At 37.8% G+C, this 18,329-nt stretch overlaps 1 protein-coding gene and 1 long non-coding RNA gene across 2 annotated transcripts; both read left to right on the plus strand.

The window, feature by feature from the left end:
• Nucleotides 1–2,932: 2,932 nt before the first annotated feature.
• Nucleotides 2,933–5,700, plus strand: LOC120744856. The gene is made up of 3 exons (XR_005698467.1): nt 2,933–3,125; nt 3,218–5,026; nt 5,119–5,700. It is a non-coding gene; the product is annotated as an uncharacterized LOC120744856 (long non-coding RNA).
• Nucleotides 5,701–12,063: 6,363 nt separating this feature from the next.
• Nucleotides 12,064–14,949, plus strand: LOC120744851 (the record flags this gene model as incomplete). The annotated part of the gene is made up of 3 exons (XM_040049455.1): nt 12,064–12,226; nt 13,826–14,131; nt 14,239–14,949. Coding segments are annotated over 3 exons (645 nt in total), but the record flags the coding sequence as incomplete, so codon positions are not given.
• Nucleotides 14,950–18,329: the final 3,380 nt, after the last annotated feature.

The following is an 18,329-nucleotide window of genomic DNA, read 5'->3' on the forward strand; positions in this document are numbered from 1 at the left end:
TTTATTTATCTCATTCAGTAACAAACAAACAAAAACACACAGATATGTTTGAAATTCTGTGAGATCCTCTACATGCCAAATAACTTTGTCAAATGAGAAGTGTTCATGTTTATGTAAAACATTTGTACATGATAATAAATGTCATATATGAGTAAAGATAAATAAGTTCTCTATGTACAAAGACACAGAACAAGACTAAATCTTTTTTCTTTGGTTTCAACAGTTCTGACCACAGACGACTGGATCTTTTTAAAATGCTATAAATCCAGCTTTAGCAAAGAAATGTCACCTTACTAATTACTGTAAACTACTCCCCCCCAAAGAAAGACCAACACAGAGCACCATTATATGATTATATAATTCACCTTTGTTCTTCATAGGAATGCCCTTTGATTTTGAACTACTTAGTTCTTTTGAATAACCACATGATGGCGGTCTTATCCTTTTCGTTTTTAATCTCAGCACGAGCTGCAAACTCAAATCCACAAAACTTGTCATCATATGTTTGTTTCAAACGAACCACAGAGACCTTATTGAAACTTTTATTTACTGTGGTAAGAAAGAAGGGAAACAAACTGCCAGACAAATGTGGAAATCCAGCATCACCTTCAGAGACGTTACTTAAGTTTAAAGCAAAAAAGGAGACACTGAGGTTTTAAAATCTTTAGTTGTTAATATTTTCACAAGGTAAAGAGTCACGAAGACACTTTGCAAATGTAACATAATTGTGAAATTGACCAAACTATTAATTAAAACATTAAAATATGAACAAAGTTATCAGTAAGCTTTAAATGAGCCCATAACCTGCTGTGTTTATGTTTTGAATTAACAAAACTAAAAGGGGCCAATAAAAATATTGTTTTAGATGATGAAAGCTTTTTACCAAAGGAAATGAATAAACTTCAGCTCAAACATTCAGACTGCACAACAAGATTTTAAGATTTTTTTAATTAAAAATAAAGTAGTCTGATCTGTTTAAGAGTAAATCTACGTATAAACATAAGATACACTGAATTATAATGAAAAACTGGTAATACACGATTATTAAAGGCCTTATAAAAACACTGTTTTCACTGTTTACTTGAAAGCACAGAATAGAGCCTTTGTTAATTTTATTAGTACCAACAGTCAGGATTAATACAAGATGCATACACAGTATTTCCACTCACAGGTAAATATTTGTATGCAGACTGACTATTTTTTCCCAGAAGTACACACTGTGTGAGTGTTACGAGTTTAACAACAGCCCGTCTACTCACCTGTAGTCACACAGAAGCCTCTTCTGTGAAAGCCCATTTGAAATGGTGCTTATAATTAGCAAATACACTAAAGTGTGCTCAAGTGCACAATTACCTCTCTGGCTTTGCAACAAGATCACTGATCTCTTTATAACTTTTATTTTATTTTGGAAGCACAGTGTGGATCTCCAAAAGATCGGCTGCTTTGGCTTCAAAATAAAAGTAATAAATCAAATTGTACGTGGACTGTAGGGGCTGTTGAGAACTTTAAGGGTATGTTAGAAATCATGTGGCCCTCAAAATATATAACACTGTCCAGTCGTTTTTAGGATTTTCATGGGTTTACAGCTTAGCACCTTTAAACGTGTTAACAGAAGAACTTTCAGGTCAAACATTTAACAGAAAGACTGAAGTGTTTCAAAATACTTCATCCTCTAGCTGGGTTTGAAAGAACAAAAAACAGACAACTGATCAAAATATTGCAGCAAAAATAATAAAACAACATAATATAACATAAAATGGGCCTGATCTCTGATAACAACGAGACGGCCTACCTGAAGGAGATTAGGAATCTGGAGAACTGGTGCCAGAGGAACAACCTCCTTCTAAACGTCAGTAAGACAAAGGAGCTGATAGTGGACTTCAGCACTAAGCAGGAGAGGAACTACCAGACCCCTGTCATCAACGAGTGCCCAGTGGAGAGAGTGGACAGCTTCAAATACCTCGGAGTTCACATCACGCAGGACCTGTCATGGTCCTGTCACATCAACACCGTGGTGAAAAAGGCCCGACAGCGTCTCTACCACCTCAGACGCTTGAGAGACTTCCAACTGCCCTCCAAGGTGCTCAGGAACTTTTACTCCTGCACCATAGAGAGCATCCTGACGGGAAACATCTTAACCTGGTTCGGGAACAGCACCATGCAGGACAGACGAGCTCTACAGAGGGTTGTGCGGTCAGCTGAGCGCACCATTCGCTCCGAGCTCCCTGACCTGCACTCAATCTACAGCAGGCGGTGCTGGACCAAGGCCAGGAAGATCGTGAGGGACCTCAGCCATCCCAACAACAGACTGTTCTCTCTGTTGAGGTCAGGAAAGCGATTCCACTCCCTGAAGATCAACACAGAGAGACTGAGGAGGAGCTTCTTCCCGCAGGCGATACGGTCTCTCAATCACACCACCACACAGTACTGACCCACACATACAGTTCTTACACACACTGGACATTCTGGACATTGTTTTCACTTCATTACTTAAATCACGCTGCTGTTATTGTGTATATGCTGCTGTTATTGTGTATATATTTATTTATATTTCTTCATACATTCTTATATAGTTCTATATTGTGTATTTTGTTGTACAGTTATTTTCTTTTCAACTTTAATTTATATATTTTATCTTATTCTTCCCAGTTAAATTTACCCTTCATTCTAATTTGTGTTGTACAGTTATTTCATTTTTAACCTTAATTTATATTTTATTCCTTCCTAGTTAAATTTACCCTTTTTAATTTTTCATATTTATTTCCTATCTTATTCATAGCCTTTCCCTTTTTTGTTTTCTTTAGGTCACGAGCAGTTGTCCAAGCATTTCACTACATATCGTACTGTGTATGACTGTGTACGTGACAAATAAAATTTGAATTTGAATTTTAATAAATGAAATTGTACGAAAGGCTTTTTAAACATGTCTAATGTGCCCACTGCAGGGGCTGATGGGAGCTTTGAGGACCTGTTAGAAACCACGTGGCCCTCGTCTGATCTCACAGCTCGTCCTTGTTTGGCCTCAGCTGCATCAGAGCGCCACTTCTCCCCAGGTTCACCAGAGGAAACACCACTGCACAAAATGCTTTTCCTCCCAGCTGCTGCTCTGTGCTGTCTGTGTTCAGGTGAGTGTTTCCAGCCAATCAGGAGCCAACAAAGTCAACCTGTAACAAACACTGTCACACTAACCTTCATCTATCTGTCTGTGTCTCTACAGCACTGGTTACTGTGGCAGCAGAACAGCTGATTCAGGAGCAGTTATCACAGACTGGGAGAGCTGGTGAAACAGTTGCCATAAGCTGTAAAAGCACTGACCAGTGTGACAAAAAACAGATTTACTGGTACCAGAACACAGAAAAAGATCCTCTTAAAGTGATTCTGCGCATTGATCTGGCTGATGGGGCAGTTAATTCACGCTACAATCATCCCCAGAAACAAGATTTCAATGCTTTAAGAAAACCAGGTGGCTGTGAATTGGTCATCAAAGATATTAAACCCCAACTTACAGCCACTTACTACTGTGTTTGTTGGAAAGGTTCCCACAGTGAGAAATGATCCCTGCAGCCTGAACAAAAACCAACAGATGAACAGATGTCAGACAGTGTGACAGGAAGAGAGCAGTAAACCACAGCCAGCCTCTATGTGATCAATAAAAAAGAAGAAATTTTCAAAAGTTTCAAAGAAAATTGTTTTCAGGTACTCTGTTCTCCTTCTCTTACAAACAGCACAAAGTTGTCGTGAAATAGATTTTCTTTCCCTCCTAATGTGATATTTTTTTGTTAAATTTTTTTCTTCGAAAATCAAGTTAAATGAAGAGCAAAACACAAACCAACATACTATATATACAAAGACAATAAGATAGTTTGGTCTCAGTATCTGTATCACTAGCTTGTAAATAAATCTAAAGATGGACTAGAAAGGACGCTGAGTTGTTGCTACATTTTAAACTAAACTAAAGAGTTTATATGTTCATGTGAGAACGTGCTGTTTGGTTGAAAATGTAATATAAACTTTTTTTTTTATTGATGGAGGACGTTAAAGTGATCTTATCTAAAAGTTTATAATACTAAAAATATTCTGCAACATTGCTCCTGAATCCATGTGCTGATCTCTGCTGATGACCGTTTTATATATAGATGGAAAGACAGCAGGACGGCGCACTTGAAAACCTAAAACTAAGTACTGATGAGAACTTGCTTGAAGTGAGTTGGGAGGAGATCATATTAACAGACAAAGAAATGCAAATTAATTTTCTACATGTTACATTTACAAATATTACCTTTATTATTTCATTTTATTTTATTTAAATTGCAGAGAAAATGATGGATATTGGCCCTGCGACGGACTGGTGACCTGTCCAGGGTGTACCCCGCCTCTTGCCCTATGACAGCTGGGATAGGCTCCAGCGCCCCCCGCGACCCTGAAAAGGATAAGCGGACGCAAATGGATGGATAATGGATATCACAGTGTTGGCTGCAAAATGACCATTAGTTGACTCAACCACTCAAATAGCTGATGTAGCTGTGGCAAAGCTTTAGTTTCCATTTTATAGCAGATTTACAGCTGAGCACTGTACAAGTCTTAGTTGACGATGTTGTTTTCTAGACACATGCAATGACATACAAAACATAGAGGATATGGATGTTAAAAGCCATAAATCAATAAAAACAGAAAGAACAGCTCAAAAGACCAAAAAGAAAGAAACATAAAAAAATTAAAAGCAACTCTCGTACTGTATAAAAAGTGCCAGTATTAGGGCAGACTGCATGTAGTTCAACTGCAGAAGCAGGCAAAGGCACAAAGGCGCAGTAGGTTTCTTTAAATGTGTCAAATGTGTCCACTGCAGGGGCTGATGGGAGCTTTGAGGACCTGTTAGAAACCACGTGGCCCTCGTCTGATCTCACAGCTCGTCCTTGTTTGGCCTCAGCTGCATCAGAGCGCCACTTCTCCCCAGGTTCACCAGAGGAAACACCACTGCACAAAATGCTTTTCCTCCCAGCTGCTGCTCTGTGCTGTCTGTGTTCAGGTGAGTGTTTCCAGCCAATCAGGAGCCAACAAAGTCAACCTGTAACAAACACTGTCACACTAACCTTCATCTATCTGTCTGTGTCTCTACAGCACTGGTTACCATGGCAGCAGAAATGCTGATTCAGGACCAGAAATCAAAGACCAGGAGAGCTGATGAAACAGTGTCCTTAGCGTGTACAGGCATTGACCAGTGTGACACCAATTTTGTGTACTGGTACATGAGAAAAGATGAGGGAACATTAATAGCGATTCTACGTTTTGATCGTAGTGGTGAAAAAAAGCCCACAGCGTTCAGTCATCCTCTAAAAGACACATTTTCAGCTATGAGGAAAGAAAATAGTGGTGAGCTGGTGATCAGCAGATGTACGTTTGATCATTCAGCCACTTACTACTGTGCCTGTTATAAAGGAGGTGCCCACAGTGAGAAATGATCCGTGCAGCCTGAACAAAAACCAACAGACGAGCAGATGTCAAACAGTAAACCACAGCCCAGGCTTCACCTCCATCACAGACGGAGTAATAAAGATGAAGAAATAAGAAAGTCGAGGTTTACTCACAGAGCAAGTCAGACTAATATTATCACATAACTTATAATATTAATCATTTGTAATAATAATGGATTGCATTTATATAGCGCTTTTCTAGACACTCGAAGCGCTTTACAATGCCACTATTCAGTCACTCTCACATCCACACACTGGTGGAGGCTACAGGTGTAGCCACAGCTGCCCTGGGACAGACTGACAGAAGCCAGGCTGCCATATCGCGCCCCTCTGGTCATCACCAGCAGGCGGTAGGTGAAGCGTCTTGCCCAAGGACACAATGATCAGGAGTCAGAGTCTGAACCAGCAACCTTCTGGTTACAAGACGAGCTTCCTAAACCCCTGAACCACGGTGTAAGACTGCTGCTGCATAAATGTGATATTCTACGCTGGTTACAATTTTTTATATACATATAAAAACCAGCAGGGCATGTCACTCGAAAACCTACAGCAAATTACAGGAAAAAAAGCAGTTTGAAATCCTGTTTACAGACGAGATGCTGTGATAAGGTTTCATTAATTTTATTTTTACATTTTTGCATTCACATTATTTCATTTTATTGTACTGAAAAACAGAATATTGGCTGCATACTTACATTTATTCACTTAGCTATGTGGCAAATTGAATCACATGGAAGCTCAGCTGTTACTTGGAATCTAACCAAAAACTGATCATGAACGATTGAAGATTGTTGTAAAGTTTGAATGATACGTGTAAGTTTTGTTTGGCTGGAGCAAACATCGAACGATGCCATTACAAGTTCAATAAGCTAAACGTGACTGTTACACTGAGCATTAAACACTGGGAACCGTGTGAGTACACACGCCAATAGATATATGACAATAAATAAGCTGTTTTTAGATTTGTTAACTGGACATGTCGTATGTTATACTTTTAAAAGTATCTCCTGCGTTGGCAGGTGAAGGTTTGGAACAAAACGGGTTCAGGGCTGATAATAATTTTGGTATCTTTTCGCAATTTTGCATTTTCCAGTTATCAGCCACGGACTCGGTTTCTGTACATCCACAGAAACTGCAAAATAAGGTCATTTAAGAATAGAAATGAAAATAACTGCTCAAAGGACAAAAAGGAAATACAATAATAACAACAACAAATCTATAGCTTTAAAAAAAGTGACTCTTTTACTGAGTTTAAAACCACGTTATAACAAAAAGTGTCCATATTAGTGCAGACTGTATGAAGTTCAACTGTAGAAGCAGGCAAAGACATAAAGGCTTTTTAAACGTGTCTAATGTGCCCACTGCAGGGGCTGATGGGAGCTTTGAGGACCTGTTAGAAACCACGTGGCCCTCGTCTGATCTCACAGCTCGTCCTTGTTTGGCCTCAGCTGCATCAGAGCGCCACTTCTCCCCAGGTTCACCAGAGGAAACACCACTGCACAAAATGCTTTTCCTCCCAGCTGCTGCTCTGTGCTGTCTGTGTTCAGGTGAGTGTTTCCAGCCAATCAGGAGCCAACAAAGTCAACCTGTAACAAACATTGTCACACTAACCTTCATCTATCTGTCTGTGTCTCTACAGCACTGGTTACCATGGCAGCACAGCTTATTCAGAACGATTTGACATCTACAAAGAAAGCTGGTGAAGCAGCATCCCTAAAGTGCACAGGGTTAGACCAATGTGACAATAATTACATGTACTGGTACATGAAAAAAGATCGAGGATCATTCACAGTGATTGTGCGTTTTGACCGCATTGAAAAAAAAACTTCAAAGTTCACTCATCATCTAAAAGAGTCATTTTCAGTTATGAGTGACAAGGATGATATTGTACTGTTGATCAACAAATGCAGTGTGGAACATTCAGCCACCTACTACTGTGTCTGTCACAAAGAAGTTCCCCACAGTGAGAAACGATCCCTGCAGCCTGAACAAAAACCAACAGATGAGTCTGTGACAGGAAGAGAGCAGCAAACCACAGGAACATCCTAATCCATTCATACGTGCTGCAAATTTTATCTCTGTTATACGTTTATTTCGTCATTGTCTTCTACATTATTGCAAAATACAGTCTGTAACAAACGCTTGTTTTTCTAATCAAAGATATTTAAGGTATTATCTTTTGCAATCATACCCTGATGAGCCTGATATCAGTGTAAAAATTACAAATAATATGTAAGCCAGACATTGTTGCCTGTCATCTCAAAAAAGCCTGATTGGATTTTTACTACTTGTTTGAGATCTCTTACACTGTATGTGAAACTATACTTATTTATATATTAATTTATGCAACACTAAAAATCTTCTCCTAATCATGTCAAGTTTCTCTGAGCTCTTTTGAAATATGAGTCTTGCACAAAGCTTTTAACCTTTGAAAAGTTCAAAGAAGGAAAAGAGAAGATTCTCAATGTTTTATGGAGGATTTAAAATGCAGATTTATTTAAAATCTAATATTACTAATCTACGCACTGCAGGGGCTGATGGGAGCTTTGAGGACCTGTTAGAAACCACGTGGCCCTCGTCTGATCTCACAGCTCGTCCTTGTTTGGCCTCAGCTGCATCAGAGCGCCACTTCTCCCCAGGTTCACCAGAGGAAACACCACTGCACAAAATGCTTTTCCTCCCAGCTGCTGCTCTGTGCTGTCTGTGTTCAGGTGAGTGTTTCCAGCCAATCAGGAGCCAACAAAGTCAACCTGTAACAAACACTGTCACACTAACCTTCATCTATCTGTCTGTGTCTCTACAGCACTGGTTACCATGGCAGCAGAACAGCTGATTCAGGAGCAGTTATCGCAGACCAGGAGAGCTGGTGAATCAGTCTCCATCAGCTGTGCAGGAACTGAGTTGTGTAGCAAAAATACTGTGTACTGGTACCAGAAGAAAGAGAGAGAAAAGCTCACAGTGATTCTGACTGTTAACAGGAATAATGGTTATGTTTATTCAGATTTCAACCATCCACAGAAAAATGATTTCTCAGCTGTAAGGAAACAGAATGGCTGTGAGTTGGTAGTTGCAAGAATTAGCTCTGCTCATTCAGCCACCTATTATTGCTCCTGTTTGAAGTCGGGTACCCACAGTGAATAATCATCTCTGCAGCCTGAACAAAAACCAACAGACTAGCAGAAATCAGACACCTGAGCACTTTCCTCATTTCTTTTTCCTTTAAGGTTTTAGAAAATGATCTTTCATCTTTTCACTGTAAACAAATACAAGTTTGTGCCAGCTTAATCCTTATTTTCCTTAATTATCCTTATTTTTTATTTAAACACATCTTTTTTATTATGTCATTAATAAATATTGTATACATGTATATTTGCTGTATATACATTTGTCTTTTTATTACCGTGGTCTTTCCCTTACCGCATGAAGTGCCTTGAGGTGAATGTTGTAGTGCTTCAGAAGTGTACAGATATAATTTAACTGAATAATATAAATATTTTTGCATTTTTGTTGATATTGCAAAATAAAACTAAACTTTATATAAGCACCCTTTTCCAACAAAAAACATTTATTAGTAATCCTATCTTATTATTAAAAATTTTGTTTAAATGTATTTAAGTGTAAATGCAAAAAGTCAGAGCACTGTTGAGCCAACCATTCCTTTAACATTAAGTAGTAATCTAAGGAGCTTGGAAAGAAAAGCGTCTGGACTTCTTTAAGTTGCTTGAAGATGTTTCATCCTCTCATCTGAGAAGCTTCTTCAGTTCTAAGGTCAAATGGTGGAGAGTCCCAGATTTAAGCCCTGTGGGAGTGTCGTCCCAAGAGGGTCATGGACCCCCTAATGATCCTCTACCTAATCACATGAGTCAAAGTGTGAAAACAGGTGTGGGTCACAATCAGCCAGGGTTTCGGGTGAGCTCATTGTGAAACCTGGCCCCACCCTATCATGTGATTTCCTGAGGTCAGATGGCCCAGGATGTGAGTGGGCGTTAAGGCGTCTGGGGAGGGAACTCAAAACTGGATTATAGATGGCAGACAGTTGGTGTTGTAAACCCCGCCTCTGTTCAAAGATGGTCGCTCACAGTGGACATAGATGCTTCTTTCACTCCTCTTTCAAACCATCTGTCCTCTCTGTCCAAAATGTGAACATTGGCATCCTCGAAAGAGTGACCTTTGACCTTTAGATGCAGATGGACTGCTGAGTCTTGTCCTGTGGAGGTGGCTCTTCTATGTTGTGCCATGCATTTATGAAGTGGCTGTTTGGTCTCTCCAATGTAGAGGTCTGGGCATTCCTCGCTGCACTGTACAGCAAACACCACATTGTTAAGTTTGTGTTTTGGAGTTTTGTCTTTCGAGTGAACCAGTTTCTGTCTGAGTGTGTTGCTGGGTCTGAAGTACACTGGGATGTCATGCTTGGAGAAAACTCTTCTGAGTTTTTCTGATACACCGGCTACATAGGGGATGACAACGTTGTTGCGTCTGTCCTTCTTATCCTCTCTTGCTGGTGTCTGATCTTCTTTTCTCCTCCTCCAGTCTATCAATGTGTCTTTTAGATCCCGTTGCTAAAAGGCTGCTCAAGGTCCCACCATTACTTACTGCTTCAATCTTAAATATCGCCAGTCTATCTCTAATAATCTACCACAGGCCTTCAAGCTGGCTGTAGTTAAACCTTTACTCAAAAAGCCATCTCTAGACCCAGCAGTCTTAGCTAATTATAGGCCAATCTCCAACCTTCCTTTCATATCAAACATCCTTGAAAGAGTAGTTGTCAAACAGCTAACAGATCATCTGCAGAGGAATGGTTTATCTGAAGAGTTTCAGTCAGGTTTCAGAGCTCATCACAGCACAGAAACAGCTTTAGTGAAGGTTACAAATGATCTTCTTATGGCCTCTGACAGTGGACTCATCTCTGTGCTTGTCCTGCTAGACCTCAGTGCAGCGTTCGATACAGTTAAACATCATAATCTATTTGTCACGGCCGGCGGGGCGAGCCATGTATTGAAGGACCCAAGATGCAGGGACTACTGATGTGAGTGGGCTTTTATTGAGGAGGACGATGTACAACAAAAGGCAAAGGATGGCAAGAACAGAGCTGACAAAAACCTAACTGGACAAACTAAGAATAAAACAAACCTGAAACCTAGAGACACAAACGAAGATGCAGGGAAACGTAGACAGATGCAGGGGAACCACACAGGATGACAGAGGGCGATAACACAGACAAACCAGCAACAGGCAGGAGAACACACAGGGCTTAAATACTCACAGCAGTAATCAAGGGATGGGAGACGGAGGGGCAACACACCTGGGAGAAATCAGATCTGACGAGACACGGGAAACGTAAATTAAACACACTCACATGAGACAGAGACCTTCAGAATAAAACAGGAAACTCACAGACACAGAGAACCAGGCGAGACACTGAACTTAACAGACAGATTCACGAGCAGACACCATAGACAGACAGAGGGAACTCAGAGAAGTGGTGCACCAGGCAGATGACAAACAACTTGTTCACACCTGCATTTGTCACAAGTTAGACAGTGTGTTTGTGTTGGTCACTCACAGCATGCTGATGACAAGGTGTTTAAAATCAGAACTGCAGACAGGCCATTTCATCTTCTCCACTCCACAGCCTACTGGTGTTGGCCAGAGGGGCCGATGGCGCAATATGGCAGCCTCGCTTCTGTCAGTCTGCCCCAGGGCAGCTGTGGCTACAACCGTAGCTGCCTCCACCAGTGTATGAATGTGAGAGTGAATGAATAGTGGCATTGTAAAGCGCTTTAAGGGTCACAAAAAGCGCTATATAAATGCAATCCATTATTATTATTATTATTATTATTATTATTAGTGCTTCCACTTAAAGCTGCTAAGCTATCGGTGCAATCAGAATAGTGTTCCCCTCATCATCTCCACACTTTAACCTTCCAATCCAACTGCCATAGGTAAAATCTGGACTCATCACTGAACTGAACATAACATTCGTCCAGATGTTCAGGTTCCAGTGAACATGCTGACACACTGAATCTTTCCTGTTCTGATGCTCAAGTTCATCAAGGACATATGTAAAACCTGCAGGATACAGGCCCTCGAGACCTGGAGTTTGACACCTGTGCCCCTTAAAAATGAAGGCCTAACCCTAACCCTAAACCTACCAATAACTTATTTGCAACCCTGACAATGAAACCACATTCTGAGCCTCAAAAATGCCTTCAAATTTGTGAGGACCGGTATGTGTGTCCTCACAAGTGACTGTTTGTCCTCACAAAGATCGGTAGACAGGAACACACACACACACACACACACACACACACACACACACACACACACACACACACACACACACACACACACACTTAGTGATTCTCCTATATATGAAATCCCAGAGATCATCCATATTATTATTTTTCTGGATTTGAGGAAATTGGTGATGATAAATAATAATAACCCACTAATCTGTAATTTTTTTTAAAAGAAAACTTTTATGGTTCAGAAAAAGGTAAATAAAAACAAAATATAAAAAGTTACTTGTAGTTTATCCAAGAGAAGCACAGTTTCAAGGCAGTTAGCAGCCAAAATGATAAACTCCATGTGACTTTTCCTGGAAGTGAAATATGATACTTTACGCTCATTCACCTCAGCTGACAAACTCAACGGCAGAAAGGTTTTTGTATCAGTGTGTTTCAGTGTGGGAGGATCCGATGAGCAGTCCAACAGCTATCTCATCTTTGGCTCTGGAACAAAGCTCTATGTAACAGGTAAGGCTTAAAATGTATTTCACCTACTTGATTTTACTGTTTTTGTTTGTTTTTTTTACTTAAAAGTTTATATTCTGTGCCTTTAAATGTTTTAAATGTTTGTAAAATAGTTTTAAAAAAGCAGTGCACTTAGTCTAACTTTAAAACTACAATCTAAAAGCTGTCAGAAATGTATTTAAGCTTTTTTATGTAGTGTGCTTTCCATCTTAAAACCCTGCAGACATTTAAAGAAGTGTAAGAAATAATTTAGTAACTTGTTCTCTGGTCTCAAACAGCTCCGCTCTAATGAGACGTAAGACTCTGCTATATATTTATCTATATATTATTGAGCAGTTGAATTGTTACATCTAACTTGAAGGTTATGCACCGCAAAATACAAATGGGCTTTTAAAAATGTTTCTATTTTTTATCACTTTGCATTTAAAGGTTTTGCTGATGGAACGATGAGCCATATTTAAGCAGCTTGTTTAAAAAAATCAAACTGTGAAGAATCCTGTGATTAGAAGGTGGTGTAGTAACATCTGTAAAATGATGTGGCGCAAAAATATTCCACACATACATATAATTACATTTTGGTTCATGGTGTTAATATATTTCTTCAATTTTATATGTTTAACATGACCAAATAAAACAACTGTATGAAGGATGCGACAATTAGGAAGAGCCTGCTGCCGGTGCCGTACCTCAGCCTTCATTAGAGAAGGTTTAAATGATTTATTACTAAATATTAGACTTAACAGTTAAAGTGAGTTAAGTGCTAGAAAATATCTCTTGGTAGTTGTTGTGTATTGTTTCAATGATCTTTCATCAAAACAGCACAAATGTGAAATTTGCTATTTAGAATGAGAGGAAGTTATCTTTGAATATATTTGATAAGTGATTGTGCAACTATGACAAACATGAAGCAAATATATTCAAAGATAGCAGAGACAGCTGGTTTGCTGAACGGTTGTTTTAAAAAAGTAGATAAAGAAATAAAAAGAATTAATAGTGAGCCGGTGAGCAGGAAAACATACACGTGAGCAGAAATTACTTTGCACTTCTAAAGGTGCAGCAGAGCAAGTCAAACATTGTCTTGTGGATTTAAGAGACGTTTCCTTTATCTTTGACGACAAGACTTCATGACCTCACCTGCAGGGGATTCAGATAAAACCACAAACTAGTCTAATCTGGAAAAAACAGGCCAGTGATTTCCCAGGATACACATATAAACTAATATGTATCTTTATGTCATTGTAGACTCGTAATGCATTTATCATATACTTAGTATTGTGGATTCTTTAGCCATAATTCATAGGAATATTTCACTGTAGCTATTATACCAACATAATCTGTATATTTCCATTTATTCACAGGGAAGTTTGGATAATAATGATTATGAATGACATAATTTAAATTTTCTGTATATAGATAAACAATAAATTCTGTTATTAAGATGCACGTATAAAACTGCAGAAGATTTGTGATAAATCGTGGTACATATGTGCAGTACATAAGTGGGTGAACATACTGTGTATGTGTATATGAGTGGTTAATGATTATGGTCCATGCTGACGGTGTGAATGTGTGTCTGTGCTGCTTGTTGCTGTTAAACTTTAGATAAGCCGACAGTGAAGCCGGAGGTGACCGCTTACAAAGCAGCAAACAGTACCAGCCTCGGGGGGAGGAGCGCCCTGGTGTGTCAGGCCTCAGGAATGATTCCTCCTCTGGTCCAGTTCTCCTGGAAAAGAGAGAAGAACGGCCGGCTGGAGGATCTGCCCCCTGCTGAGGTGGAGCAGCTGGAAATCAAAGAGCCAGGACGCATCACTTCCGTCACGGTGCTCGATCAGGGTGATATCTACTCATATAAATACCTCTGTGAAGTCAACCATGAGAAAGGCAAAGTGACAGGTCAAAACAAAATAGGTAACTGACACTTCATGACTGAGTGATTCAACATTCAGAGAATATTCAGAGAGCAGAGGAGAAGGTCATTGACATGACTTTGTTAATTCTTTCCTTTTCTTTTACAGAGATTAGAGGACCTTCTCCTCCCCCACCGCCTCCCCCACGCTGGTTTAAAGAGAGGCTGCTGTGTCTGATGTACACAGTGCTGATAGCGAAGAGTCTGGCGTACTTCTGTGGACTCTCTCTGCTCGGGATCACGAGAAAGAAGGGACGTTCAACCAACAGCACACCTGCTAACTGACTGTCTTTAAACAGCTTTTATGTCTCAATCACATTAAAATTAAACTTCCGCTAAATTAAACATGATGAATTTATGCTACTGACAAACTTGAAATGTTCACTGTCAGCAATACTTTGCATTTGAGTGACATATTCCTTCAAAATGAATGTGATTTATTGTAGATAATTAGAGTTTTGTACACAGTTGTCCTCATGAGAAAACTTCCTGTCATCTATCGCACACATGAAACAGAAGCTGTTATTAATTTGTAAAAACAAAAAAACTTTGCTTGTGTTTGCAGTTCAACAGCTTGCTGTGTTTTATAGACAGCAACAAACTGCGCCAAGGAAAACACATTGGTACAAAAGCAGCTTTTAGTAATTTTATGTCGTTCACATTTTAAATATTGTTTTATTAATAATACTTTTTTGTTACTGTAAGAAAAAACATATTCTTTTTTATTCTTTTCAGCTTTCAGCTGTTACAGATTCACTTCTGTCTGTTTGAATTATTCTTTTATAGTGTCAAATTTTAATAAATCTATTTCTGCACGAGACTTTCTTCAAGAAAAAATTATTTGAAATATCGTTTTTCATTTTTTATGTCTTCTGTAGCAAAGTAAGCTTACAAAAATAATTATTGTGGAGTAATTCCCTATGAAAAATCTATGAAAAGCTTTATAGTTTGTTGTAAACACCAGTAAAATATTTCTTTAGAATCAGATTTTGATATTTTTGACTTAACCGAATATAATAACTGATTCATAGAGAAATAAAATGGCCAAAAATAAACAGGAAGCTCAAAAAAATTGAGTCTGTAATACTTGTTAATAAAGTTTTTCATATATGGTTTATTTTTGATTCCTATGCAGTTTCTCTGAGTTCGCTTTAATGTGGCAGAAACATTACAACATTTAAAACATCAGTAACAGTGAACAGAAAATTATTAACCCACATCTAACAAAAACAGTTCTTTAAGTACAAAAATATTTTATTTACTGTAAAACAAAAGCAAATTGAGAACTCACTTAATTTTTTTTAAGAAAGTTACCGAGTCTTTTCAATTAGATTAACCTTTAGACCAAGGGTGTCAAACATGAGGCCCGGGGGCCAGAATTGGACTTATTTAGACTAACCAGAAAAACATTTTTAATTTTTCCTCTAAAATTTAAATTTACAATTTTAAGTTAAGAAATAAACAGACTTTCAAGTAGTGAAAATAATATACAGAAAATAAACCGTCCAAATCTGTGATCTGGTTCAAATAACAAATAATAAATCTTCAAGCATGAATTTATAAACAGATTTTACAGACTTAATCTGAACTGTTCAAATAATTCAAGTTTATTTATGCAACGCCGTTTCACAGCAGTGGTCTCGAGACAAAAGGCTGCTGGAGGGAGAAGTCATGACCGAGCACAACACATCCTGAGTCAACAAACCATAAATATGACAGATATCTTAATTTATTTCATGATAATTTAACTTCTAGGTAATTCATATTCTCAGTATTCGACTATATTCAGATCATAGCCATCTAGTATGTACGGCGGGTTTGTTGGTTTTGTATCACTTGGTCAAAAACAACTGAAAGTGGGTCATTAATATTGTTTGTTTGAGTGTAACTGAGTGGGTGGAGGGGGCTCAGTGGAAAAAAGAGCTCTTGCATGTGAATCTGTTCTCAGTGCATCAGCACTTCCTTCCTCGTGCAGCAGATGGGCTGCGTGGGTTTCGGCGCTGCAGCCGCCACACCGTTAGCTGCGGTTTTTCACTTTAATGATATGTTGACAGTTACACGCACTGGTTAAAGAACGATTCCAGGAACTCGGTCTGATTTCAGCTGCGTCTGCAATGATCAGTGTTTTTAATCTGTGAGAGAAACAACTCACAGATGAGTTCAAAACAACTGTGATGAAATAAAAGAAGAGGTGAAAAAACCCCTCAAGAGTTCGTTGGTGACCATTTACAATGAAAAAAAGTGACACATTAAAAAAACCCTTACACAATAATAACCATTGTGCACATATACAGCTACGTATAACAATCAACACATGTCACAATTTATGCAAGATATCACATTTGTCCAACCTTTGTTTTTTAAACTAGTGCAGTCGTTTGTGTTCTTGTTTATTTAATTTAATTAATTAATAGATTTTTGTGTTATTATCTTCATATGGGAGGGTTTACAAAAAGGCCTCCTGTACATCTGTTCCTGTTATCAGATCAACAGAACATGAAACCCCCGATACAGAATCACAAAAGTCCCGTTGTTGCCTCATTCTTAGAAAAACAAAGACTTCTTAAAGCTGAAGAAAACATTTGTGCGCATTCACCAACAGTCTCTTTGTTTCCGTTCATAAATATTTAAAAACATCTTTTGCACCTTATTTACTGAAACATATTTACTTCTTCTAACATGAAGTGTCGTTAATATGACACATGCAGACAGATACAGGAAATCTTTCATATTATTATTATTATTATTATTATTATTATTATTATTGTTATTATTATTATTATATTATATTATTATTAATTCTTGTTATTATTATTATCATTATTATATTATTTATTATTGTTACTTATTATTGTTATTATTATTATTGTTATTATTATTGTTATTATTATAATTATTATTGTTATTATTATTATTATTGTTATTATTATTATCATTAGTGTTATTATGTAATAAGGACAGTGTGTTTTTGGTAGCACTAGTGTGTGTGTGTGTTTGTGTGTGTGTGTGTGTGTGTGTGTGTGTGTGTCATTCTGTCCCTAAACAAAAAAGCTTAACAATTAATTAACAATTAAAACTTATTTTTCAGCTTTGTAGAGTAAAGTCATGTTCAAGGTCAGCTTAATGATTTATAAAAAACATAAATAAAAAAATAAAAATATTTACATAAAGCCTCATAACCTACAAGAAACACAAGTGCCGTGTCAGCTTAGAGAAAGTAAAGTATAAAGGTTTAAAATATCGTGTCATATTTGACCTCTGACCTTCAAAGTCAATAGATTGATCTGAAGGTCAAAGTTATGATAATGGTATGTAAAGTTATTTAAAACTATGTCTCTTAACGTCATTTTTTGCACTGACAGCATATAGAGAATATATACATACATATATATATATATATATGGAGATCCTGAATTTCACATTATTTTATTCCTCTGAGCTCTTCTTCAAGGTCAAATAATGTCAAACTTTCATAAAATGTCTTTCAGCTCTAGAATTAATGCTTAAAATGCTGCTGCCTTTGTGTGTATTGGCAACATTTAGCAAGTAATACGAGGATTCTGGACCTCACATGTGGCCTGCATCCAAATGTCATGTCACATTTGACCTCTGACCTCATGTTTACACTTCACATCTGCCAGTTATGTCAAGCATTTTAATATATACCAAACAAAAAACAAAAGTAAATGTTGAGTGTGAGGTGTTGTGATCATAATTATTTAATCATTGTTTTAAAATATTTTCAAAATTGTATTTTGAAAAAAGTATCACTGAAGAAAGTATCACTAAGTATTAATGAAGCACAGGTCTGGTGTTCTCTGACATACAAAACAACTCCAGGTGTCGCTGTTGACCAACTTTTCATCCACAGAATGTAAAAACCTATTCAGTCACAGTTCAGATGATTGAGGTTAAAATTTGTGTTTAAATCTTTTACATGTTTTAGTACATTTGGATCATTCATTTGACTTTTGTCTTCTTCTGATGCAGGAGTTCTGTTTGGAAATGGATATAATTTAAAACTAAAGATGTAAATGTGACAAACAAGTGTTAACATGGTTTCATAAATCACAGACTCTTTGAAGTTTTTTGAATGCATGAAAAAACTCACTCTGGACAATAATGTAACTATAACAATGATAAAATATGAAGCTTTATTTTTTTATTTTAGAATACATGACCAAATTAAAAATCAAAATA

Source organism: Simochromis diagramma, unplaced genomic scaffold (assembly GCF_900408965.1).
Source record: "Simochromis diagramma unplaced genomic scaffold, fSimDia1.1 OVJJ01000355.1, whole genome shotgun sequence".
Taxonomy (NCBI): Eukaryota; Metazoa; Chordata; class Actinopteri; order Cichliformes; family Cichlidae; genus Simochromis; species Simochromis diagramma.